Below are 27,829 nucleotides of genomic sequence, written 5' to 3' on the forward strand. Positions count from 1 at the left end.
CGTCTTCATGTTCACTGAAAACACAGAGGCAGAGAATAATAAGTGGTCAGAACCAGGTATGAAACTAGCTTGGTTCGACTCCAGAACTCGTGTCGTTTCCACCCTGCTGATCTTAGAGAAAAGGGTTAGACAAACTCCTCTGCTGGACTATCTGGAAAATAGCTCAGACTTGGTCCAGGGGCCTGGGAGCAGAACCGGTGGCTTTTTTCTTTGGGTTTGTTTTTTTTATCTGATGAGAGAAAGTAACTAGAGGTCTTCCGCATCTGATGGCCTGTCCTGCCCCTAAGGAGAATTTCCATATCTGCTTTGTGACAGTTCAACTATGCATGTGCAAGTATGCATGAAGTCACAGTAGTTTCACTGTTTCATAATATTTCATAATAATAATAGCACCACAGTTAGTTTTAAAGAGAAAATGAGAGGTCTCCAAGACTATAAAAATAGAAACAGGACCTTCAGTGAAATTATAAAACATCCATTTGGGAGGGAAACTGTCTTTCTCTTTCTTATCTTCCATCTCCCTTTGCCCCGCTTAATTAAAAGGTATAAAATGGAGAGAACAATAAGCAATTCTCATAGTAATCGGATAGTAGATACAAGATAAATGTTTCAAGCACTTTTTCTGCCAAAATTCAGGATACAGAGTACAGCTGATATATGAAGCTAGTCTTAAATCATACTAATTTGTATTTCATCAAAGTGAGACATTAATTTTATATTTAACTGCACTGTTGATTAGTTAATACCTAAACAGTACAGCAGGTCCTCAAATAATGTCTTTTTCTTTTTTTAAGGATTTTACTAGGGAAGGGGAACAGGACTTTATTGGGGAACAGTGTGTACTTCCAGGACTTTTTTCCAAGTCAAGTTGTTGTCCTTTCCATCTTAGTTGTGGAGGGTGCCATTCAGCTTCAAGTTGTCCTTTCAGTCTTAGTTGTGGAGGGCGCAGCTCAGCTCCAGGTCCAGTTGCCGTTGCTAGTTGCAGGGGGCACAGCCTACCATCCCTTGCGGGAGTTGAACCGGCAACCTTGTGGTTGAGTGACCACTGGCCCATGTGGGAATTGAACCGGCAGCCTTCGGAGTAGGAGCACGGAGCTCTAATGGCCTGAGCCACCGGGCTGGCCCTCGAATAATGTCCTTTTGACATAACATTGACAAGATGCTCTAGGAACTTAATTCTTGTTTATATCAATTAGTCTCTGGTAAAATTGGTTTCCTTGTATGTCGTTTCACTTAAAGTCACAGAACCTACTGATGACGAAGTTAGGTGAGGACTTAATGTACATGATGCATAAAATTTTCAAGATGCGCCCAGGAGCCTCAGGCCACGCTCTTATTTTCTAAGAAGAAAAGACACATGAGTCCATAGCCACCCATCCTTTTTTCCTCTTCTCAAAATGAAATACAACCACTTTCAGACCCTCTGTATTTCGCTTCACTAAATTTGCTGGGCTGTCATGAGAAATTGATACTTTTTTAGCTCAGAAGCTAGGATTATATTAATAACTGAGTAGACATAAGTATATATATATATTTTAACAGCATAGGCCTGGGAAAAAAGAAATCTTGGTAACACAAGTAATAAAATGGCAAGCTTGAGAGTCTGGAGCTGACGGAAAGACATAAATAGGTGGTGGCTGGCTTAGCAGTCAGCTTTAGGCCTGGTCTTGCTCCTGCTATGAAGGATAATCTTGGAGTAATGGCCAGTCTAACGCTGTCAGATTCAGTTTGGACTTAGTTTATTACAATGAGCTGTTGGTCGGACTGGGCAGGTTAGCTTGTCTGCCTAGAGCAGGTGCTTGAAGGCCAAAGCACAATCCCTTTGCTGCCCAGTCAGTGCGTGATCACAGGAAACAATGAATCATGGGTGAGAGGTGTGAGTTGGGTGGTCATATATGAAATTACTCAGCAAAATATTTACTGAGCAGGCACCATTCTAGGCATAACATGACAAAAATAATGGTACTGAGGTTATAGTCTCCCAGGAGAGACAGACACAGAAACAGGTAATTAAAATAAAATGTGGTAAGTACTGTGATGGAGGTATGTACAAGATCCTATGGAAGCACAGAGAAAGGTAAGGGAGGTCCTGGAGTAGGGGACACCTGACGTGACCCTAAAGAGTGAGCAGGCATGGGGGCTGGGCACTTCTGACTAAGGAGACGACATGATAACCAAAAGCACTAAGGAATTTATCTGGTACAGGAAAAGGGGCAGAGATATACATCAGTCTTCAATCACGCCAACTAGAAAACCCGTCAACTTCTTTTATAAATGAAAGATTGTACCTTTTCGTTACTCCCTTCAAATTACTTTCTGTTAGAAGACAATTTTTTCTCGCTTGTTACAAGGAGGAAACTACTCATTTCATATACCGTGTTTTCCTGAAAATAAGACCTAGCTGGACCATCAGCTCTAATGTGTCTTTCAGAGCAAAAATTAATATAAGACCCAGTCTCATTTTAATATAAGACCAGGTATAATATAATATAATACCCGGTATAATATAATATAATAATATAATATAATATAATATAATATAATATAATATAATATAATAAATACCGGGTCTTATATTAATTTTTGCTCCAAAAGACGCATTAGAGCTGATGGTCCAGCTAGGTCTTATTTTGGGGGAAACACGGTATTACATATTTACTGCTTCATAATTTTAGAATGCGAACAGAAACTTTGGGCTTTACAGTAAAATAAAAATTTAGATCCAAGAATTATGACAACTATAAGTAGAGAGCTCATGTCCAAGAACACAAAACTGCCAAAGGGAGGAGGAAAGATCAGTAGTAAGGTAAAATTATTGTATCTTAAAAATTTTTTGTCTTTTTTTAATGATCATTTTGCTTTCGGATTTTTAAGCACAATAACTACTTGACATACTTTGATATTTTTATCTTCATTTTTCCCTAATGTATAGTATCAAAAATACTCACCAGCTAACTTTTTGATAATAGCCATTCTGACAAGTGTGAGGTGATAAATCATTGTGACTCTGATTTGCATTTTCCTGATGATTAGTGATGTTGACGATCTTTTCACATCTGTTGGCCATCTGTATGTTTCTTTGGAGAAATGTCTTTTCATGTCCTCTGTCCATTTTTCAATTGGATTGTTCATTTTTTTGTTATTGAGTTGTAAGAGTTTCTTATATATTTTGGATATCAACCCCTTATCAGATAATAGCCATTTGCGAATATCTTCTCCCATTCAGTAGGTTGTCTTTTTTGTTTTGTTGATGGTTTCCTTTGCTGTGCACAAGCTTTTTAGTTTGATGAATTTGTCCCATTTGCTTATTTTTGCTTTTGTTTCCCTTGCTCACAAGGACGTATCCAAAAAGATATTTCTCAGACTGATGTCAAATAGTTTACTACCTCTGTTTCTCCCAGGAACTTTACGTTCATTGCAATGTTATTTACAATAACTAAGATATGGAAGCAGCATAGGTGTCCATCGATAGATGAATGGATAAAGAAGATGGGTGCGCGCGCGCACACACACGAATATTACACAGAAATAAAAAAGAATAAAACTTTGCCATTTGTGACAACATGGATGGATCTACAGGGTGTTACGCTGAGTGAAATAAGTCAGGCAGAGAAAGACAAATACCATACGGTCTCACTCATATGTGGAATCTAAAAAAACAAAATGGATGAACAAATAAAACAAAACAGACTCATAGTAACAGAAATCAGAGGGATGGTTACCAGAAAGGAGGGGTAAGGGGATGAGTGAAAATGGTGAAGGGGAATATAGTCAATAATATTGTGGTAAGTTTGCATGGTGACAGATGATTACTAGAAGTAGTGGGGTGATCACATTGTAAGGAATAAATATATTGAATCACTACAGTGTACACCTGAAACTATCATAACAAATATTGCATACCAACTATATTTAAATAAAAAAATAAATACAATTTTAAAAAAGCACAACACTTATTTGCCACCCTACCTATAATACTGTGCTTGTGTTGCAAAAAATCAAATATAAGTATGTTGATACCAGGAATCAATAATATAAAAAGAAAATACTGATAACATTAAATAATTAGAGCTATAGTTCAATGTTTTTCCCATAGAATTAATGGGAAATACTATAACGATTAACTAATTAACTATTAAATAATAGTTAATCTCATAACTATTTCCTTAGTAGGTGTAATGATTTTGTCTTTTTGGTCATTTCACAATTAAATTTTACTGTCTCAATATATGAATATGGGAAACTCTTTCCTGCCTCCCCTGCCCACCCTTTTTTTTTTTTTTTTAGATCATGAACACCCTTGCAAATCTCAGAAAAAGCCATTGGCCCCTTACTCTGAAAGACTGTATGTGCAACTTTAGAAAGTTTCAGTGCCCCCAGGGACTGATGGTCAAGACCCCCCATCCCACCTCCTGCCACAGCAAAAGATGTTTTAAGTAGTTACGTACAAGCTCCAAACCATAAAGTGAATCTTCTTCATTTCTTGCCATGAATATTTTCAATCAAAGTCAATCTTTAAAAATGTGATGCTTAAAATCGTTCTTATAGAAGAAGCTTTCAAAGCACTTGTGTTTACAGCAGTAATTCTCATTTGAGGGTTTGTATGAAAATCACCAATGGGCCTTTAACAGAGATGCCCAGGGTCCACCCAGACCTGCTGAGCTGCCATCTTGAGGCATAAAGCTTAGCTGAGTATTTTAAAATGGCTCTGAAACCAATGGATTACAGAATTTAAAATAGGATTTATCTTCCACAGACTTAAGTGATTTTTCACATTTTTCATTCCTCAGAAAAAAAGACTATCTGGGTTTCTGGATAATAGTTTAAGAGGAGTTGGTGGACTTCAGCCTTCCCCTAGTCCAGCATCCTTCAAACTGGGTAAACATGGTTTTACGGGTACCTGAAGTCTTTCTGTAAAAGGATTTTTACCTTTTTTCTGCTTTGGACTCCAAGATAGTATTTTTAAATGCATAAATTAAAATACACAGCATTACAAAAAATACAACCATATTTAAAAGATTATCAAGAGTCGGGAGGGAGGGAGAAAAAAAAGGTTATCAAGACATTACAATGTTTATAACTATAGAAATATATGTGCTTCTTTATTAACCCACTAAGTAAAAAAAATCGAGGGCCATGTCTAATAACTGTGATGATATCAAAGCAGTGATCAGTTTAAACCACCTTTTGAGAGCTCTGAATAAACTGTAGTGTGATGTGAAAATATCTGACTTCTATTGATGCTAATACTACTCTAGGTTTGTGGCGCACATTCATAATTAAAGGAAATATTCAATTTCCACGTTACTGGAAATAAACATGCAATTATTCTCCTCATCCAAATTCACAAACTCTGGGTTAAGAACACTTGTTTAAGGGCGTCTATGTTCATGAAAGGTTTTAAGGGAATCAAATTCCAGATTCTTTCCTAAAACCCCTTCCACCTCACTTTCTATATTCCCCTCCTGCTATTATAAGAAAGGCACACCACTTATGAATCCTGAATGTTATGAGGTTCATGGTTCCGGGTGTAAAACCTCTGAATGGCCACCAAAGAAGGAGAAAGCACACTGTCCTGATGGGGATCCTCAGAGAGCTGGCAAAAAACACGAGGAGCCTTGTTTTATGTAAATGAAGGGGATCTTGACAGCCACTCCAAATGTGTCACTTTGGCATATTGATTATTTTGAGCTAAACACAAATAAGCAGGGCATAAATTTCCCTTTGTGAAGGTGACAAATTTCCATTTGTAAAGGTCCTCCCCTTTCCCATACCAGGGAGAGGAGAATGATTCTTATCACCAGAGACAACTTGAGTTGCATTACAAACCTTTCTAAATAACCCTTATCTCCCATTTAGTTATCTTCCCCAAATTTACCTCCCCTAGATGCCCAAACTCCCTTTTCTTTGTCTAGTCACTTCTCTACAATTTGTTACCCTTTGTTAAAATTGTATATGCCCCTGGGTTTAACAGCCTCTTTGGGTTTTCACTTCTTTTCTGGAGGCCCCTTGCATGAAAAAAATATTAACATCATTAAAGAAACGTATGCCTTTACCCTGTTACTCTTTTGAAAGTTGAATTTGCAGGCCTCAGTAAATATACCTAAGAGGGTAGAGAATAAGATTTTCTACCTCTACATAAATAAAAAGGTTTGCTTTGCCTGGCTAATTAATGTGTCATTGTCATAGAGAACAAATTAATATATTTATTTGCATTAAAAAAATGAAGTCAATCTTTTTCTGTCACAAAGTCATAAGTATGATATGGCTGATTGTTAAATTAGTTTTTTGGGGGGATTAAAATGAATGAGTTAAATCTGTAACCTCAAGGTTTTGATAAAAATGTATTTAAAGCATGTATACACTAGCAGTTTTCTAAAATTACATTCTTCAAAATGATTCAAACTATTTTAAAAGAAATAATTTTGGATTTCAATTTCTAAGGCCATAGAGGCCAACCAATGTTTCTTAGAGTAGGGCCCATGAGCCTCCTTTATCAGAAATACGTGGGTATTTGCTTAACATGCAGATTTTTATGCCCACTTCAGTTCTATAGAATTTGAATCTGTAGTGGTGGGACCAGGGAATCCTCACTTTTAACAAGCATCTTGGTTAAATTAAATGTACACCAAAGTTGAGAACCATTGTATTTTATGTTACTTTATTCTCTTTATTGCTTTATGTGGTGAAATCTTCCAAAAACAATGTAATACACTTCGAATCATTTTTTGGACTCATTTATCCTTTGACTCTCTGGACAAGCACTTGTTATAGGCTAAATAATATAAACTCAACACAAGCTGCTGACACTTATTCCGAATTTATATGGCAGAGTCAATGTCAATGAGAACCATTTCTTTATTTATCACTTCATCATTTTTAGTGGTATAGAATAGTTTTTTTAAACACGTTCTTTAAAAAGTTGAAACCATTTTTGGATAAGCTGTAAACAGGCCCAACACAGATTAGAAACACAAGTATTCCCTTTTATACAAATGTGACCCTACCAAGATCTAAAAATAGACTCAAACAATGGCCCTACTATCCAATTACTGTCAGAAAGATGGGTTAAAGCTCAATGTGTTTGTCATTTCATGGGTGCTTTCTGAAAATTTTCCTACGCTAAAATTATGTTAATTAAGCATGCCACTTGCAAAGTTCAATTTTGGGTCTTCAATGAATAAAAATTCAGCAAATGACCCAGTTTAAATTATTTAAAGAAGTTTGGTCTTGCCCATTCATACTCTCTAAAGGGGTGACATGCTGACTAACTATTTAACCACACGTCTTTGTTAGGTCTCTCAGTTTTCATGTGATCAGATCAATTCTACCCCAAGGTCAACTGTTAGTTAAATCATGTGATTCCACTATTAACTGACGACATGGAATGTATTCCAGAAACTTGCCAAGAGTACAAGATCTTGTACTCACTGTTACTCCACAGTTAGCAAAAGCTCAGTTTCAAGAAGCTATATTTGTGGGGAATATACAGAACACTAATTCTTGTAGATATATATTCTAAAATCTAATCCTGTATTAAGTCAAACTAACAGAGAGCTATGTAATGAACATATTGTTCTCTGTAAAACCTCCTTTTAAGGTTAGTCCCTGACTCCAACATATTAGACACCTGCATTCTAGAAAATTAATTTCTATTGTATACATTGAATGCTCAAACTGTTTTTAATATAGTAATATTTGTTTCTACACTGAATGATAGCCAAGGCTAAAAAAAAAAATTCTTAAGTATTTCTACCACAATCAGGGTATTTTAAACTAACACACACACATTCTTTCTCACACACATTCCACAAATATAAATTAAAAATAAATATTTCTGTTTCTTTTTTCAGAGTTTCTCTATCCTTTTTTTCCAGTACAGCATAAATAGGAACTAAAGAGATATAACATCATTTCAACTAAGACAAACTTTAGGTCTTTAAACTGTAATACTTAAGGCAAAATAAAGCCTCAAAAATCGTCTGACTAAGCATCCTTATTTTGAAAAAAATACTTAAGTATTTGGTTCTTTAAGAAAATTGAAAAAAAAAAATTGCTTTTAGTATTGATTTATCCTGAAAGTTATCACTTAAAACTTTTCTTAAGCAATAACCTTCCTATGTCACTCTGCTAAAATACAATAATATAAAAGAAAAAAATGCAAGGAAGTCCAAGCAATTAGAAATAAGAAGCTATTTCAAGACTCCTGAAAGAATAAGCAGATTCTGGGAATTACGGACTGTGCTGGTGATGGAGTTCAAGACAGGCCACCCCAAAATGTCTCACTTGGGCATATTGATTTTTTGAATTAAAGTTATTTAACAGCCAGTACAAGAAGGGCACTCTGACCCTCCTTTGTCCCCCTAAAAACAGGAAATAAATCTCCCCCATGAAAGGTACCCTCCCTGCTTCAGGAGGTAGCAAGATATCCTTATCATTACAGATAGGAAATTCAGGGCTCAGAAGCCTGTTTAAACTCTACTTAGTATCTTCACTAATTAGTACTCAAGCCTAAGCTTCTTTTTCTTGTCAATTCTTCATAAATCTATTGTCTCTTTGTCTGAAATGTATATAAACAGCCTGCTGTAGTCATTTCTTAGGTTCCATATCTATGAGACCTCTGTACATACAAAATTAAATTTGTCTTTTTTTCCTTCTGTTATTCTGTCTTGTGCCAATTTAATTATTAGACCAGCCAAAAGAACCCAGAAGGGATGAAGGGAAAAGCTTTCCTCCCCTACATTGGAAAATATTTATACATGATCTTAGCTGCAATAAGGTTCATTTGGCAAAACTATTCTTTAAACCTTTGTATGACGAGAGTCAAGCCTTTTTAAACGCTGTAATTGTTAAAGAACAATGAATTTTCGTAAAGCATTCCCGTTCTACCAAACGGTGTTATAGCAATGCCTGACAGATACAAGATGCAGAAGGAAAATAAGTAACAAAGCAATACTTTCAATCAGTTGCTAAGAAAGGAAAACACAACTATTCATGTTTTAGTACCTCTAAAGAGGCTTCAGAATCCTTTTCCCTCCATCCTTCCATCCGTCCTCCCATTGTGCTGAGGGCATATATCCAGCATGCTACACACTAGGCAGAAGCAGGTATGGACCTGCCCCCATGGAACTTACAGGCTACAGGACACAGACGTTCACCAAATGATTGGACTGATGAAGGTTACATTGTAAACTGGGATAAGGGGAGAACACAGTTCTATGGAGAAACATAACAAAAAAACCTGAAGGAATGCTATTTACTATTCCACGGGGCTTCTGTTAAGCCTTTTGTCCTTCACACCAACACAATTCAGGACAAAAGCCTAGGTAGAAAAACACTATAACTAAAATAACTTAGAATCCGATATTTATTTCCAAGGAGATTTCTTCACTTAATTTGTTTTTAAATAACAATTTGCCCCTACCACATCATAAACGTAGATATTTTAATGGAATATAATTCCCGCCATGGAATACTTTTATCTATCTTACTAAAATATTAAAAATGTAATACTTCAGTATAAAATCAGTACCTTTAGTATTAAATGCTTACTTTGAAGGGGGCTTTTTGAGCTATAACACATTTTTTATTCAAAGGGGCTAAATTTTCTCGGAAGAGGAGAGGCTAAGTAGCATAAATCAATATCCCCCTTTTTTTTGTTTTGAAGGTTACAGCAAAACTAACAAGCAACTGCAAATGCATGGAGGTAAAACCTTTCTATTTTTCTCATGGGTATAATTTCAAAACATTCTGATGACAGCTATTGGCTGTAAAACCTGTATACAACATTCAGCATATTTCAACAAAGCTTAATAATTAATGAACATCCTACATCATTAATTTATAATAAATCAAAGCTGCTTCAGAGTTTTCAAACACTCTGCTTAAGATTCTACCTAAAGGTTATTAGCTGATGGTGACAGCCCTAAAATTCTTGATTTGAATGTGTCATAATATGCCTTCTGAAAAATCCAGTAAATGTTCAAGGAGTGGGTTTGACGATTCTAGAAGTGGTCAGGCCAACTAATGGCTCTATAATTGATGAGGGGCTCTTCCTGCAATGAGAATAGACGTTGGAAAAAAAGAGATTTCTTTCCCTTAACTACAAACATGAGAAAAACTTTATGATTATTTTAGCCATCAGGATTCTCACCTTCTTTCTCCTATGGGTTAAATTCTGGTGAATTAATTTGGTTTTCTTATTCTTTATGTCCACATGGAGCACTGACTCAGTCAAAAATTTGGGCCGAATTTGGTAAAATAAACTTTTCTTTTTAAGGCAACTGAGTGAGGAAATAGCTTCAGAGCATCCAGCCCAAACCATTTATTAATATCATTGGTATTTATATCAACCAAGATAGACAACTTAAATTTCACTGTAAGTTCCCTTACTACATTGACCCCTATCTTCTGTTAGCTCTCTCTCTGTATTTCCTAGTCATTTACCAGTAATTTATTGTCCCCTGAAGCCCAAACCCCCTTTCCTTTGTTAAAATGGTCTATAAGCCCCTGAGTCTAAACTCACTGCTTTGAGTTTCACTTCTTTTCTGTGAAATTTTAAGCCCATAAAAATTAATTAAAATTGTGTGCCTTTCCTTTATTCATCTGTTCTTTGTTAATTTAATTCATAGGCCCCCAGGGACTTAACCTAAAAGAATAAAGGAACTTTTTCCCCTCCAACAACCACTTATAACTCTAAAAAATCAAAAACAACAATAGTCAATGAGGGAATATACCTTGCATGGATTATTACCTAACCCGTAAAAATAAAAGTACTAAGAGTAAGGCAGTACCAGGAACTGCTCACAATATAACCTTTGATAAAAATAATTAATTATAAATATACACATTGACACTGAAAAGGAATACCCCCAAATTGCTAAAGCTACATGAGGGTGACAGGATTATGGGTGATTTTCCTTTTTTTGTTTTTGCCAAACTTTCCAAAATGCTATGTTACACTTTCATGACTTTAAATAAAAAAATAATAATAATAATTAGGAAGCATGTTTACAAAAAGATGATTGAAAAATAAGCAGATATTTTTGTCACGAGAAATTGGTTTATCTCCCTAATTCTCGACTAAAAAAAAAACTTACATAAAACAGAAAGCAAAAGAAAACCAGTCTATCCTGCTGTTTTTCATTTGCAAAGACTGTCTGATTTCTTCTAGGTCTGAAGGGTCCTCTGTCAAACCCCTAACTGTCAGTACAAGCAAATTTACAATGTTCTGGATTGTGACTTGTAGAACTTGGCCTCACCCACCCTCATGGGACCATTTAGCTCACCCCCTGCTGTAAGGTGGCTGTTGTAACATATATCACACTAAAGCAAAGTCCAAGATCCATCTCAGAATAAAAAAAAAAAAAAAAAATTCAACTGCTTTAATCCTACAACATCATTATTAGTTAATGAAGAACACAGGCCTCCTCTAGGCCCAATGAAAACACATCATTTCCACTTCACACATTCTAAGGTGTGTACAACTCTTAGGTTCCCATAACAAGCTTTCACCCAGCTCAGCCGGTATTGGTTACAGCTGGTATAATGTCTACGAAAAGTCTAAAACACTATACAAAATTGACACGACTGAGAGCTACCTTATTCCAAGGGCCCCATCTCATTACTAAAACCCACTGTATACCTTTAAAAATATTTAGGAAAATACATAAATATTTAAGAATGTTAAAATATATGCCAAACTCTATGAGTTTGATAACTAAAGAACTCTCACATATATACAGATACACTTCACATATGTAAAAAGCTTTTGCTTAGTTCTTGATGTTTTCATCTAATTTGAATCCAACTAAAATTCCTGAATGACACACTTGTTTTATTTTTCACTTTTACCACTACTGTTGAATATTATTGATAGCCCTGAATTATAAAAACATCATACTTAAATGCTTCCATATTTAAATTATGTATTTTGATTATCAGGAGTAAAATACAAAATTCAAATAATCAAAGCAAGACTTAAGAAAATGTTAATCTTTGACTCAGTTTTGCAACTATTGCGTTAGAGGAATTCATGAAAACCTTGCATTGTTAATATTAGATTAAGTAACTGGAAAGCTTAAATATTAACTTTTACCTTCTTGGTCCTTCACCACATTACTTGCTATTCAGGCAATGTTGTTTTATTCTGTGTGTGATAAGACATTAAGAACATAGTTATATAAACCAACAGATTTATGATCCAGAAATGGATTATAGCATTATCTGTTTTAGATAAAATAGGTCTTATAGAAAAGTACCTTCTAATTGAGAATGATTCTCATATATTAAAAACTTAACCTGTTTTGAAATTGGTCTATCGTTCAACTGAAAGCTATTTACTCATGTCACCTTGAGGTTCTGATAAGAAAAATAAATTATAATGTCAAGATAGTATACCAATGCTTGTAATTTTGTATTAAAATTTCAGATCAGACAATATTTAACAGACATTGTGAATGATTCAGTGAAACGCTATATGAAAGGACTGATGGTTTTTCATGTATGGTTTGCATTTTACACTGTAAGTGGTAAATTCCGGAAATTAAACATTTTTAGGTTTTGTGACAATATATGTTACTATCTTGATGCCCTTCTTATTGATTTAAGTTTTTCCTTGTTCTTTCATTCTATTTCATTTCTAGAACACAGCCAGCAGATTTTTATCTTTGAACCAGAGCAACTCTGGCTAGACAGCACAGAAGATTCACTAGCAACACACTTTTCCGAGAGAGAATTTTTAACTTCTGTCCTTGATATGCCTCTGCCAGTGTTCTTCCCTTGTGAATACCTGTGTGTTTTGTTATGGAGAAGTGAGTTAATTCCATTTAACCAAGGAAACTTTCAGATCTCAGGAGGTTTAGGGAAGTGAATGATGGTATTGGAAAACTTTCATTGTATTGACACTTGTTTCAAAGACCACCTACTCTAAATATCATCAGGCTCAGAAAAACAAAAGTTATGGAAAATCAGAGAATCATTTTCTCTGGAAAAAATTCTACCAGATTAACATATTTTAGAAGTTTGCATCCATATCATTTAAAAGGCAAATGATAAAGCCAGTGTGATACTCCTAAAGAATTAATAATCATAAACACGATTGCCATTTATCGAACATCTACGTGTATTAGGTCCCAGACTGTACTAGATATGTTAAACACTTGCCTCATTCAATTTATTCTTCACAGTAAGAGCATGTTAGGTAATGCTCTCCCCACTGTACAGAGGTGAGACCCGAGGCGCCACTTTGTCTAACGCATGTGGCCAAATTGTGAATCAAATCCACATTGATTTGGCTTTAAATGCTAGTAGTATCTCAACAACCATGCTACAGTGTTTTCCAAAAATTGTATTTTTCTAAATATAGCCTTAAAAAATGTACCTTAGTCTTTTTACTGTTTTGGTCCCCGCTCCCAGTTAATGATATTTTGACAAATATAGAATGTATAGAAAGTTATAAAGCTTTTAAATTCTCATTTAAGGAAAAAACTTGCATTATTATTATTTTTTTCCACTTTTGAGTAAGACTACAATTTGCCTTACGGGTTAAAAAACACTTTTTGTATAAACTCACTTGACCATCTTTGCTTGATTCGGCAGGCATGATTGTTGCCATGTAAAGGGTCGGGGATTGGAGCTCAGAGAAGTTAAATGGGATTTGCTTGTGGTCATACAGTGTTAGAGCTGAGAGTTCAGATCTGGCTATTTGATTCTAAAGTACAACATTTGGTTTTCTTGATAAAGGCATACATATGATGTAGGTCTGAGAATGGCTAGTGTTTTGTGAGTGCTTTAACAAAATGTTTAGCTTCAAAAAACATATGCCAAACCTAAAATTCCTGGTGAAGGAGCTTGAGTTTGCCAGGCTGTGTGATTTTCACTGAGGGCGTGGAAGGGGCCGCCCATTGGAAGCACAGGGCTGACCTCATCCAGGCCACAGAGGAAGAGGGTGTATTTGGCTTGGGACCTGGCATTTTATCCCAAAATCATTTTTCTAGAGTCCTTCATGTAACTTTTCCACCAAGGCAGTAGCTTTTTGGTTTTCTGTTCTGTTAGCGCATGGTTAATCATCTACAACAGAAGATAGTAACATTTCCTGCTGACTCTTTCCTTCTTCCAAAAGTTGGAACAAACCACTAGTGCCCTGTCAACCATAGCAATAATTAGCATGACCTTGTGCAGTGATTCTTGATTTTATATAAAACCATATCTTTGTTTCTGTTATTTTGTCTGCTTTATAAAGTGAGTAGGTGGCCTTTCCTACTTTGTTGCCCTATTGAAGACTAGACATTGATTCATTAATTCGATAAACTGATGAGGTGGCTACTGATTGCCAGGCACTTGTTGGAGGCGCTGTTCACTTGTAGGCGCTGCTCACTTGTAGGCGCTGCTCACTTGTTGTAGCAGTGAACAACACAGCAGAAATTCCCTGCCCTCATCGAGCGTGCATTTTAGTGTGGGAAAAGAGACAATAAACATCACATCGGCTAGTGCTAAGTGCTAAGGTGAGACTGGGCCAAATAAGGATAGAAAGCAGTTTTTGTCTAGAGTGGAGTCACTCGTGTACCTCATTACAGTTATTCCAGAGCTGACTGATGGTGAAAAGGGGTTCTGCTCCCACAGCTGGATGGACTTTCATGAATGAGCAGGGGGTGCCAGAGCTCCCCCTTCACTCTACCCTGCAAAAGTTATGGTTTTTACATTGAAATTTTAGTTTATGGAAATAAGAAGCTCCTGTGTTTGTTTTCTACTTTTCCACGGTCTACTATATATCAGACTAAAAGATGGAAATTGGAAAAGTAAGCCATAACCCAGCGTTTTAGAAAAATTCAGTATTTTTAAACCACTTATCTAGGACCTTTTTGACCAACTATCTGGATTTATAAAAAAATTTTGTCCCTCTTGTTTCAGATTTATCTATTGGACATTTATCTAATTTTGTTACTGAGTCACCCATATTTCATTCAATTCAAGCAATTTCGTTTCATCTCATTTAAAAAGTCATTATGAAACCCAGCCCTTCTGCATCAACTATGTCTTATCCTAATACTTGAATATTATATGTAACTATGCTTTCTGCATAGAAAGATTTGTCTCCATAAAAAAGACTCATTAAATACAAAGTGAATTTGAGAGTGAATTAACTGAACTAATACATATAATAATAACACCACCATTTTTTTTTTTCCTGGGAAACCAGGCATTAGGTGAGGCACTTTATCTCTTGTTTAATGTATATACAATCCTGTAAATTAGAGATTAATCCCATTGTGCAATAATGATACTGACACACTTACAGAGTAGAAATAATTTGTCTAAAGTCACAGAACTAGTCAGAGCTACAAGGCAGACTCAGATCCAATTCCAAAGGTATTTCAAATATGCCACTGTGACTCCACATTTTATAATTATAACATACCAAAAGCAAACCACTTACTGACACCATAATCCATTTCCTAATGGATACTGACAATATATATAACACATATTTCTTCCTTAGAGCATATGTGTTTTTATTATAAAATTGGAAATTATTATCTATAAAAATGAAGACATATTTTAAAAGGGCAAATAATTTAGTAAATAAAGCATCTTTATTACTCTTAAAAATTAAACATGATAAAATATCTACATAAAGAAACTTATAGAGAAAAACATATGGTGATAAAAATACCTCTTCAAAATGTAGTACATACAATTCCAGTGACTATAGTTTTCTCTGTGAAACTCACATGTGATTCAATGTTTACATGCCATGAGATGGAAAGCATTGTGGTGAGGAAAGTTAAAAGAGAAAAATGCAAGCAATGTTTCTGATTAAAAAACAAACAAACAAACAAAAAAACTAAACTAAATTAAAAAACCAAGATGGAGGCAAGAGAAGTATGACCTTTCTTTTAAATGTGCAAAAAAAACCAGCACTCCCCAAATACTCCCCTCTAAATAGGAAAACAATAACTTTTCAAAATCTTCCTGATCTGATCTGATCTGGATACCAATATTAGAAGCATAAAGAAATCATCAATAAATTATGTACTAAAATTTTCTTTGGACAGCCCAAGCATAACTGTGTGTATAGCCTACTACTGCTGGATTAGTATTTTCTTTAAGGAGACCCTAGGAGTTGTTAAGAATCTTCATTTTATTTTTTGGCAAAAGAAAACAAGTGGGACCATGGAAAATGGAGAATAATGATGGTTTGCCTTTAATTTTCACAGAAGTTATCACATGGCTCCAGGACAATGAAGTATAAATTCATTATCTATAGACTATAACAAAGATCATTTTATTTAATGAAAATCCCCACTCCTTTTTCTAAGAACATTAAAACCAACAAGTTGTTTTTTCAAACAAAAGAATCTATGAAAAGATTTCTGTTCTTTCACCTGTTGAAAGTGTTAATTTGTCAAAACTAGTTTAAAGATTGCCTGATTCCTGTATTTCCTTATTAAGAGTTTCAAAACTTACAGTCCAGCTTAGTGTCTTCCATCCTAAAATCCTTCTTTCTTGAATAGGCTGCAACATAGCTGCATGTCTCCCTTTTTCCGCTTTGGGTTCCTCAGCCAGGCAAAGACCAAAGAATCAGTGAAGGGGCTGTTTAATCATCCTAAGTATTATCTCTCACACAGCTCGAGGTACATTCAGGAGTCAGGCAAAAGGGGGTGAGATATACAACTCTACAGCCACTGTTTTTTAAACAGTAACCTTGTTCACTGAACCAAGTCAAAACTGAGAAAGGCTTCTGTTCAAAAGAGCCAGTGAAGCTCAAAGAGGTGTGGGCTGGGAGTAGGGAAGGCCTTTCCTGGTTAAGAAATGGTTGCTAAACATCACTGCAATCTCTGGGATTCAAATTTAGCCGGGGCCCCAAACAGGATGTGCATTAAACACATATTAAAAACTTAATTGCTTACGAAAATCATCTCAATGTTATTTACTCTGTTCCCGGATTCTTCTGCCTTTTGGTTTCCTGATGTATTAAAAATGACATTTAAAACCCTGAAGATTATGGCTGATTTTGTTCTCATAACAAAAGCATCTGAAAAAGGCGATCATTTAGAATCAGTCAAGCAGAGAGACCTCTGTTCTTTTTCTCCCTTCACTGAGAACAGACAGGGAGCTATAGAATTAAATGCATGAAATGAAGTTTCACTGCCCTTCAAAAGGTCCAGCAGATAGATTGACTTGCTTTAGCAAGGCTTGAAAAATTTCTGAAGGTCTTCAAAGAGGAGTGGAAGAATCAATGAACACGAATGCTAAAGTTTTTGAAATTATTTCTAGATAAATTAAGTCTAGGCCCTCAGAATTTTTTTTTTCACTAGGGATAAATTGCATTGTAAACTTTGAACTCATAATTCTATCCCATTTTACCTTAGCCTTGTCTTAAAAGGACTTTTTGTCAAGGGGCAGGCATAGAGAGGACCGAGAAGAAAAAGGATAATGTCAAGTCCTCGCTGGGCCCTTACAGAATTGAAGCACATGTGACATGGGGATCAGAACACTTTGATTAAAATCTATTAACTTAATGAGTTTGGGTGAGCAATGGGCCAACTTCGGAAAAGGAAATTCAATGTTTAGAAGAAAATAAATCCTTTCAAGCCTCTCTGAGTAGTAAAGAAACTTGGCACACGTGATATCAAAGATATATGAGGGTCAAGCACCCACGGGACTTGACAATGAACGTTTTCAATGCCCCTGGGAATAAAGACTACTTAGTGAGAGCCAGTGGAATGCCAGACGCAGTCCAGTACCACCCCAGCACGTCCAGGGACCCAGCAACACCACTGCCTAATTACCATCACTCTCCTCGACCAGTTGCTTACATTTTCAAAAGGAGCCTATATAAATATAGACCATATCTCTAGTACGGGGATCCTTAGCTTTGTACTGCTGACATGTTAGACTGGATGATTCTCTGCTGTGGGTGGCAAGGGAGGGGGGGAGGCAGTCCTGTGCATTGTAGGAAGTTTAACAGCATCCCAGGCCTCTACCTGCTATGTCTAATAGCATCACTGCCACACACACCCCTCCCCACAGCAGAGTCCGTCAAAAACAGAAATGTTTTCAGAGATTGCCAAATGTCCCCTGGGAGGCAAAATTTAAACTCCTGGTTTGAAACAAAGAAAAGATCACGGCTCTACTGGCTCTGCATCTGTGGCGATCTTCCCCTGCAAGCAGGACTCGAGTGGGGGAAATAAACACAGACACATAGAGTACAAACGGTGCTCACTTAGGCAGCACATATACTAAGAGGAGAATGTAAGTGCTTTCAATGGTTGTACTTTTCTGTTGTGTTTTGTTCCCCCAGCAGACCTGGATGTTGCCGAGAAGGATGTGGCTTTCCTGACTACAGAAAAGCCCGGTCAGTGTTCATGAAGCTGGGATGGGAAGTCATAAACCATGCCTTACGGACCATTCTGTGCTCACGTTTGGTACAGTAGCCGGGAAGTATTCAAATATTGCCAAATTATCTGAAGCAGTGGAATAATTCTCCAGTTCTGCCACAGCAACCAAATCCGCGAGACAGCACAAGCACTAACCAAAGAACATGCTGGCTATTAATTTCAGTAATTTTGAGGTATGTTTTTAAAATATCAACTTATTCCCGTAATCCCAAACCCATGTATCCTGTTGGGCTGCATAATGTTAGGACTGCTACCCTAAATTATCTGATAGCTTATTTAAACAGAACAACGTCAGGAATCATGAATTTATCAAGCAAATAAAAAAGTAACCGCTATTAGCAAATTAAAAAAAAAAGATAAACTACACTTGATCTTAGCCAAAAGGCCGAGAAGCGATAAAAAAAGATAAACTTTCAAGGAAAAACAAAACCTTTCAGTCCCTCCCTCGGAATCTATATATCCTTATTTCAGACTCAAACGTAACTAGCTCATCAATTTTCTATTTCCCAGTTCATTGAGGATTAGAAGCCCCCAGTTTTGAGAGGACAGGAAGTTGACAGGAGAATCTCCTAACTGGTCTAGAGCCTGCCAAACCTTGCCCTCCAGAAACCAATCATCAGCACAGCTATGAGAGTCGTGTTTCTAGAATGCAAATCTGATCCTATAACAGCTTGGATGCCTCAGTTTTCCTTGGGACACACTTTAGCCCCCTTAGCATAAACTACCTGCTCGTCAGGACCTCGCAGTAGTTTTTCTCACACTTCCAGCTGCTTGTCTTCTTCGCATTCTCCTGTCCACGCTTACAGATGACTGCATTCATCTGCATTTCCCTGAACTCAGTTTTCCCCTCACCATCTGTTTTGTACAAGCCATCAGCACTCCTTGAAGAATCATCTTCTCCCTTCATCTGGTTCACTTCCATAAGCCTTATTAAGTCTCCTTTCCATCAGGACGCCTCCAAGCACCTATCCCTGCTGTCACGCCCGTCCTTCCACCCTGGGACCAGCTGTGTGCATGTCTGGGATTTACAGATGGGAAAGAGAAGGGCTAACGGAAGATGAATCTTCCTTTTGAAGTACAGACTCCTCCTCCCACTTCATAGGAGATAACAAAAATAATAGCTTACACTTATTGATAGCCTACTACGTGTCAGACATTATTGTAAGGGCTGATACGCAGATGAATGTGAACTGGTCTAATCTCACAACGCCCCTATGATCACGTCAATTTTACAGATGAAAAACGGCAGATATGCAGAGTATTATCACCTGTTGAAGCCTGTAAGACACTCTCTGCCCTCTAACTGGGTGACTTCCCACTTCCAAGTGCCCGGGAAGCATCAGGCTAGTGTCGCCTGCTGATGAGAAATGATTGGTACCACCAGGAGAGAAGACAGGCAGGGAAAGACAGGGGATGACGTTCTGTGGAGACAGTGCACCACTCTTCCCTTAGGAACAACAGTTTGTAACTCAATGGGGGTGCATTCATCCAGAAAAACAGCTGAATGCTAACAAGAAAGGAAAGAGAATAAAGGGTTTTATGTGTGACAAGTAGCTCAAGGAGATTTCTATGTTCCGGCGCATGGAGCAGTGGGTACCATCAATGACGCATCATCTTAAAATGTGTCTGCACAGTAACTACCTTAGAAAGAAGCACATTTCTAACATCACGCATCACTGTTGTTCTTTTCTCATGATCAAGGCCTTGATTTATCAGTTCAGTTTTGATTTCATTTTCAATACACAGCAAAACAATATCAATGCTGGATACCGGCAGATGGATGAAGGCAGAAATGACAGTTTATAATTCAGATGTAAGGGAATGGAAACCACTTTAAAAATGCTGTTAAGTTTTAAAAAGGAATAAATACCTGAATCCTGAAAAATTAAGGGGAAAAGCATTTATTGTTCATGGTACATAATAATCAATAACCAATATAAAATGCGGCAAATATTTTCTGAAGTGAATTATAAACTTGACGACCGGGCAGTTTTAGGAGCACTCTGAGGAATTTAGCTCTTCCCTTTTGCAGGCTCATTCATTTCCATTCTCTGACTGCTTTCCTCAGAGGCCTCCTCAAACTGCTCTGTGTTCAACATGATGACTCATTAGCTCTTTGCTCCAATCTGAATCCCCACTGTTACCCTTAAAATTGCCGAGCACCTTGTCTTGCTTGACATGGTCAAAAGTGGAAGAGGCTCCTCTTCTCTCCTATTGGCTCTCTCGCTCATCAAATCAGCTAACTTGTCACCCCTCTTCTTCCATGTTCTTTGTTCTTTCATATTTTTCTCTCTTGACTTTTGGCTACTAATAGAGAAACCAGATTTTATAAAATACGAACTTTTAAGCTGCAGCAAGAATTCTATGAGATTATGAGATTACCTCGTAGTGTTTCTGGTTGTTTTATTTTTTAACAAAGCTATATTCCACGGAAAATTGTGCGATCCAGCATTGCTCTGCACCCTAAGAAAATGTTAGAAGGGGAAGGGTATGTAGGCGTGTATGTAAGAATGAATATATAAATGAATATATAAATATATAAATGAAAATCTAGTTTTTCTACCAAATAATTGAAAAAACATGGATAGGCTAAGTCCTTAGACTAGAAAAGACATTGCACTTATCGTGTGTTCTTATTGTTTATAGGAATTTAAAAGGTATTCATGCAGACTTTCAAATATTTTATACAAAAATAATCAGATGTACTAGATTTGATTACCATAATATCAAAACAATGCAGTTTACACTCTTGGAGTGTGGTAGAATTTAGTGTTTTCCTAGCATAAAATTCTGGGACCATGGCTATTGCTATTTTAAGAGGCAAATGCTGAGAAATAGGTTTTGTTTATCTTTTATTTATAGTTATGGAAAAGTAAACACAGAGTTCATGTTATAAAGAAACTTATTCTTTTTTGCTGAAAAAATTTTAAAGCTAAGAAACACACAGATTTGTTATATATAATTAATTAAAAGACCCAGTTCATTCAGACTATCTGCTGCTAATGGTTTTGATCATGGTTTATCTTACTTGGAGACATCTGAATTATCAATGTCAATCTAGAAATACTGTGGCCTATCACTTTTTCCAGACCCCCTTCTTAATCTTAATTCTCAATTCTCCCATTTCCTCTGTGTTTAGAAAGTGGCGAGTGTAGCTTTAGGAAGGTATTTGTTTATTTTCAACCTTTAGAACTCGTCCAACACTCTATCTCACTTTCCTTCCCAATAATTATTCCATTCTCTGTTTCCTTTAGATAGTCCTCAGAGGCCACGATCTTTAAGATGCTGGAAAAGGAAGATGCTGCTTTTTCAGCCCCATTTTATAGTACCTTGGACAGTGACAAAAGTTAGAAGGGCTGATTATTTATGAGAAACTCTGTTAAAAATGTACTCCACATATAATTGTTTTCTTTCAGAGACTAAGTTCAACATGCTTGCCTGTTTCTGAAAAATCCACATTTACATTACCCTGGAATTTTCCATGCTGATCTCAAATTGCAGAAATGATTTCCTTCATTTCTAAACTTCACAGGAACGGCCAGCCAAACTATACTTTTAACCAAACGATAAGAGACACTTTTATTTTACCTTGATATCATTTTATGCCTTGTAATCAAACCTTCTCAATCTTCTTCCTACCCTACTATTTGCACGTCACCAGCTATTACCAGGTTTCCTGTGGTACTTGCGAGGCACACTAGTTTTGCGCTAATTACAATGAAGTTATTAAATTTGTTTTATGCTTGAAGCAACAGTTTTTACTAAACATTTCAGCAAAGTCAAATTGCCCAGGCTGGATTATTGGGGCTGAAACTGCTAGAAAGGGTCAATTGCTTCTTTGAATGGCAAGAATTTCTTCCAAAATACTCTCTACAAGCATTTTTATTTCTCAAAGGTTTCAATGTCCACTTCCACATGAGAAACTTGTAACCAAATATTATCTGAATTCTCCATCTTTTGTCATCAATTCCTGTAAGTTAATTACAATGTATTTCAGAAAGGATTTCACTGACATGGAGGATTAATGGGAGAGCCTGACAGCTGGAGTCCTGAGTTAGATCAGAAATTAAAATAAGGAATTTGACCTAGTTTTAGAAGGGATATTTGTTAATTTCTTCAAACCATGTCAATACAATATTTCAGTTCTTTACCTTCAGAATTCAGGGCTAAAATGCTTATTTTATTATATGAAACCAAATATATATTATTTATGTATATGAGAAACCCTTGTACAAAACATCTTACATCTTTGACTTAAACATGACTCAATATTTTCCTTTTCTATACATCCCAGACTATGAAAATTCACTCTTTTCTCTCCCACTGACTAGCCCTAGACATGACAATGTCTTCGGAGACATTATGAGCAGCCAGTAACGCCATGATGAAGTTAGGGAATGGTGGGAAGTAAAAACCTCAAGTATAATATATCCAAAGTACAAATTCTTATCTTATAACCTAATTTACAAGATGACCAGACTATAAGAGATTTATGGCATTGTGGCAAATCACTAGGAAACAAGAGCATTCAAGTATTGTAGGGTTTTCTGCTAAAAAACAGAATAGAGCTTAGCAGCTTACTCGACATATTGGGCAAATAGCCCAGGCTCAAACCAACATCACCCTTTGTTTCCATCTTCAGCCTCGAAACTGGTCTCACTGCCAGTATTTTCCCTTTAATTCCTATGGTCTGTCAGCAGTTGCCTTAAAAACCTGCTCCAGCAGCTCATTATTCCCCTGCTCAAAAACCTACCATGTCTCCCAATTACCTGCAAATTAAGGCCACTGTGATGTGTTTCTACCTTCTTGGAGATTCCTCCCACCCTCAACTCCTCCATTATGCCATGTTTTCACAGAATGGAGGCATTTTCCATTCCTTTAACATACCTCATGATTTCCTTTCTCTTCCCTTCCCTTTCTTTCCTTTCTCTTCCCTTCTTTCTTTTCTTCCTTTCTTTTACTTCTCTTCTTTCCATGTAGAATGTCTCTTCAATCACCTCTTGTCAAATCTTCCAAATTCTCCAAGACCCAAGGCAAATGCCCTCCATCGTCCATAAATTCTATCTTGATGCTCCCAAACAGAAATGCTTGTCCTCTTTCTAAGCCACAAACACATCAGTTATACTTCTCTACCAGTATTACCACTGGGGACGGAGTTATCACGTTCATCTATTTCCGGAAAGGCTACGGGTATAGTTGAAGATCCAGAAGCACACTAAATTGCAATGACCTGGCCTCTAGCATATGGGTCAATTTTCAGTGGTATGTTTCAAAAGATTATAAATTAGACAATAAATATTAAGTGTAGAAAATAAAAAATATAAGCACAAAATATTTAAAATAAGATGCAGTCTCAAAATTCAGACATGACCACTGTAAATATTTTAGTATCTGTTCTTATAACTTTTTTCAAATTATGTATGTCTATATATAAAATAAAATAAAAATAAGATCTTCATGTAATATTATTTTGGAATCTATTTTATACTCTGGATATCTTTCCTGATCAATGACCATGTTTCTAAAACAGCTTTATTAACAGTTACACAACACTGAATTGTAGGGAAACACCATGATTTATGTAGCAGATTCCCAAGCTTTAGGTTGTTTCCAATGTTTCAATATGATAAACAAGGCTGCCTATAGAGTTGTATAAATCTTACCAATACCTGAAGGATAAATTCCTAGAGTGGAATTGCTAAATCTTTGGTTAGGGACATTTAAAAAATGTGTCTAAATGTATAAATTATCTATTTTGCCAAAGAGAGCCCTTTTCACGACTCCTCCTCCTAATAGTGATTTGTTCACTAGTTCACATTTAGTTACCCAGTGCCCTGCCTGCTGTGTGACAGGCACTGTTCCTCAAGACTCTTCCATCCAGTGGATGCAGATAGATAATACATGAGAGAATAGACTCATAAGTAAGGTAAATGTTAGAAGAAAATAACACTGGGGGTCGGGGTAGGAGATGCTGGCGGGAGGCAGTCAGGGAATGCCTTTCTGAGGAAATAGCAGTGCCGGTTAATGAGGACCCAGTCATTCCACAAACCAAGGAAAGAGAGTTTCAGACAGAGACAGATGGAATAGAAAGTGCAAAGATCCAGAGGCCAGAGTGCGCAGTGAGCATTAAGAGAATGAAAGGAAAGTCAACAGGGTTACAAAATGGTGAGAAAGAAGAAAAGCAGGGAATTATGTATTTAGTAAGGATTTTATACTAAAATCAATGGGAAGCCATTGGAAGGTGAAATGTTTTAAGCAGAGAAGTGCCAGGATCTGATGTATAATTTTAAAAGTTCACTCTGGCTGGTATGTAGAGTTTGGCTGGGGGTCAAGATGTACATGGAGGAACCAAGTGTAGAAGCAGAGACCAGTTCAGTCACGAATGTTATAATCTGGGGAGAGCAGACGTGGTTTGGACCAGAAATGCAGTGGAGATGGACATAAGCAGACGGATGTGATATACTTTGGAGACAGTGACAACAGGGCTTGTTGATGGATGGGATGTGGAGGGACAGAGGGGCATGAGTCAGACATGACACCTGGGCATTTGGTTGACCATTTATTGAGACAGAGCTGACTGAAGACCAAACAGGTTTGAGGAAAGGAATCAAGACTATATTTAGAAGACATAGTAGAAGGTAAAATCTGTGTCAATGTGATAAGTAGACATGCTATCACACTGTTTCCCTATATTTTACATAGTTTAAAGGATTCTGTTTATATTGCTTTTTATACTGCATTTCAGTCTAAAATTTCAATAATTACTTTCTATGTCAATAAAAGGTCTTCATAGATGTACCAAATATGTTTAGTTATTTTTATCTTCTTGCAAATTCAAGTCATTCCATTTTTCCACTATACCTTTACACATAAAGCTTTAACTGTGGATTAGATTGTAAGAGGAATTAGTAGGTCAAAGGGAGGAACATTTTTAAGTAATTGATACCTAGCACTTCAAATAATTACCCAAAAGGTATTACCAATTTCCTCTTTTATCAACATTGTGTGAGGGTTACTATCTAACTACACTGCACATTCACATTAAAAATAAACACAAATCATCGTATAGCATTTATAAAAAGTTGTAAACACAAATGGTATAATTGAACCTACAAGGGGATCAGCATTTTTGGAGGAAGTATTACCATTTTAGTATAAATGTCACTTATAGCATTTTAGATTCTTTAACAAAAGCATCTCTATTGAAAATAGTTATATAGAATAAGCACTCAAATTATAGCGATTAGCTATTATTAATTACTGAAAACAGATCAGTTAATATTAACTACTATCAGTTACTGCTTACTACTGAAAACAACAACTTTCTTGATTTGTTGTTGGTCTTTACATTTTCTCTTATATATAATAATAAATATGCTGCTATAGACCATCATGTTGAAGTTCCTGGGATTTAAATAATCTGCTACAAAATTAATGTGCCAGAAATTTTAGCATCAAAAAATTATAATTAGCGACTATGAAAGGTATAAGGCAAGGTTAGTTTAGTTAACTAACTCTGGTATGCCCTAATAAAAGGGATCCCACTTTGCTCTTGCCACTAGTACCTGTGTAACATGGAGCAAATTATGTACTCTCTAGAGGTGCACTGTCCAATATGGTAGCCACCAGACACATGTGATTATTTAAATTAAAATTAAATGAAAAATTCAGTTCCTCAGTCACAGTAGCCACAGTTTAAGTGTTCAAGGGCCTCATGTGGCTAGTAGTTATCATATCAGATAGTACAGATATATCAATTCTATCATTGTAGATGCTTTAGGTTATCTCACCGTAAAATGAGGACACTATATAATTTCTAAAGTAGCTTCTTGATCTAAATTCTAATGATTTCATGGCTTTGAATTTCTCCTTAAGGTATTCTTCTGATGCGCAGAAAACTTGATGAAAATACCAGGGGTGCCAAAAAATGTATACACATGACTTGTATTCATCTTTTGTGATTGGTATATATTGAGTATTGCAATTTTAATACAATTTTTTCTTCTTGTAAAATGTTTATACATTTTTTTGGCACCCTCTGTATTGTAGCTATAAAATATTAAATTCATAATATTAGAGAACTTCAGAAATAGAAATTTCCTTAAAATCACCTGTCATTCATTTCCTAATTTTTAACATGGGAGAAACTGAAGTAGAAGAGATTTGCCCAAGTGTTTATTCATGGGCAATGTATGAACAGAACCAGAGTCTATAATTCCTGATCTACAACTCCTAATCCATTGTTATTTTCATGGTATAGAAAAGGAATCAGTGACATTAAAAACAAAGGCCACTAAGTGTATATATACATGTGTTAGTAGTGTACATATACATTATGCTTGTATTTGTTTGTATACCTGAATGTACACACATACACACACATACATTTTTTTCCACACCTATTTTTTAGTTCTGCCCACTGAGAGGGCTAGAGTCAATGATACTCCTGTAGAAATGAGTAGAGCTAGCACCCATATCTTGGATTTAAAATAATTATTCTCCACTAAATGGAATCAGGACTCCTTAGAGAAGTGGCTAATTTTAAGGTTGGGTCAAGGAAAGTACAAGATGAGTCTGGAACATCTCACGCCAGGAAGTAAAGATGTGCTCAAAGAATGATGGAGACATGTCGAAAGGACACAGGAGCCAACTTGAAAGGGTTCCCACTGGCCAAATCAGGGGCAATTTGAGCTTCAAAATAAATAATTAGAGAAAAGCATTATAATCCATAGGATAAAATAAATATCCACGAGTCTACACTGATATAAACAAGTAAGAGAGATAACGAAAGCTCTTCCTTACAGTAGAAAGCCAACTACTAAATGTGGAGGGAATGATGAATTAGAAGACCACTGTTTGGCAACCAACATGATACTAATCAATTCAGGCAAAAATCACTGATGCTAATACTAATGAGTGAAAATAAGAGAAACAACAGAATGTTTATAGTCTCAAACTATCTCCCCACAAGATACTTATTAATTACAAAGCAAAAATCAGTAACTTTATAGTGGAGAAACCTAGCAGACACCATCTAACATCACCACATTTGGGACAAATCAACAACATGAGCCTCCTGATATGATACACCGAGGACAAAACATCATTTCTATGGCAGTCCTGCCCAAAGTATGTAGCCCGAATTTAATCATGAGGATACAGCAGACAAACCCAAATTGAGGGGCATCCGATAAAATAACTGGCCTGATTAGACAGCAGCAATGTATCAGAGGTCATTTCATTTTGATAAATGTAATATACCTATGCAAATGATTGTACTTACTTTTAAGAAGGAGAAAGAGTTCAAAATAAATCTTCCAAAATGTTAATATTTGGGAATCTGGGTGAAAGGCACGTAGCAATTCTTTGTACTATTTATTTTTGCTACTCTTTGTGGGTTTGACACTATGTGAAAAAAAAATTAAACC

The 27,829-nt window shown here is 36.2% G+C and overlaps 1 protein-coding gene and 1 pseudogene across 8 annotated transcripts in view; both read right to left on the minus strand.

Moving 5' to 3' along the window:
* MAP7 (microtubule associated protein 7) overlaps positions 1 to 27,829 on the minus strand; it is a 154,079-nt gene that overhangs the window by 75,512 nt on the left and 50,738 nt on the right. Inside the window, exon 1 of one of the 8 annotated variants that reach the window (XM_074333626.1) lies at positions 16,468 to 16,635. The exons of the other annotated variants lie outside the window; for them this stretch is intronic. Coding sequence (XP_074189727.1) covers positions 16,468 to 16,489 — 22 coding nt within the window. The 5' untranslated portion in view covers positions 16,490 to 16,635. Of the gene's footprint in view, positions 1 to 16,467; positions 16,636 to 27,829 lie in introns of those variants that run through there. 8 annotated transcript variants of the gene reach the window in all.
* LOC141572008 (U2 spliceosomal RNA) lies at positions 18,722 to 18,798 on the minus strand (annotated as a pseudogene).

The sequence above is a fragment of the Rhinolophus sinicus genome, linkage group LG05, assembly GCF_036562045.2.
Source record: "Rhinolophus sinicus isolate RSC01 linkage group LG05, ASM3656204v1, whole genome shotgun sequence".
In the NCBI taxonomy this organism is placed as follows: domain Eukaryota; kingdom Metazoa; phylum Chordata; class Mammalia; order Chiroptera; family Rhinolophidae; genus Rhinolophus; species Rhinolophus sinicus.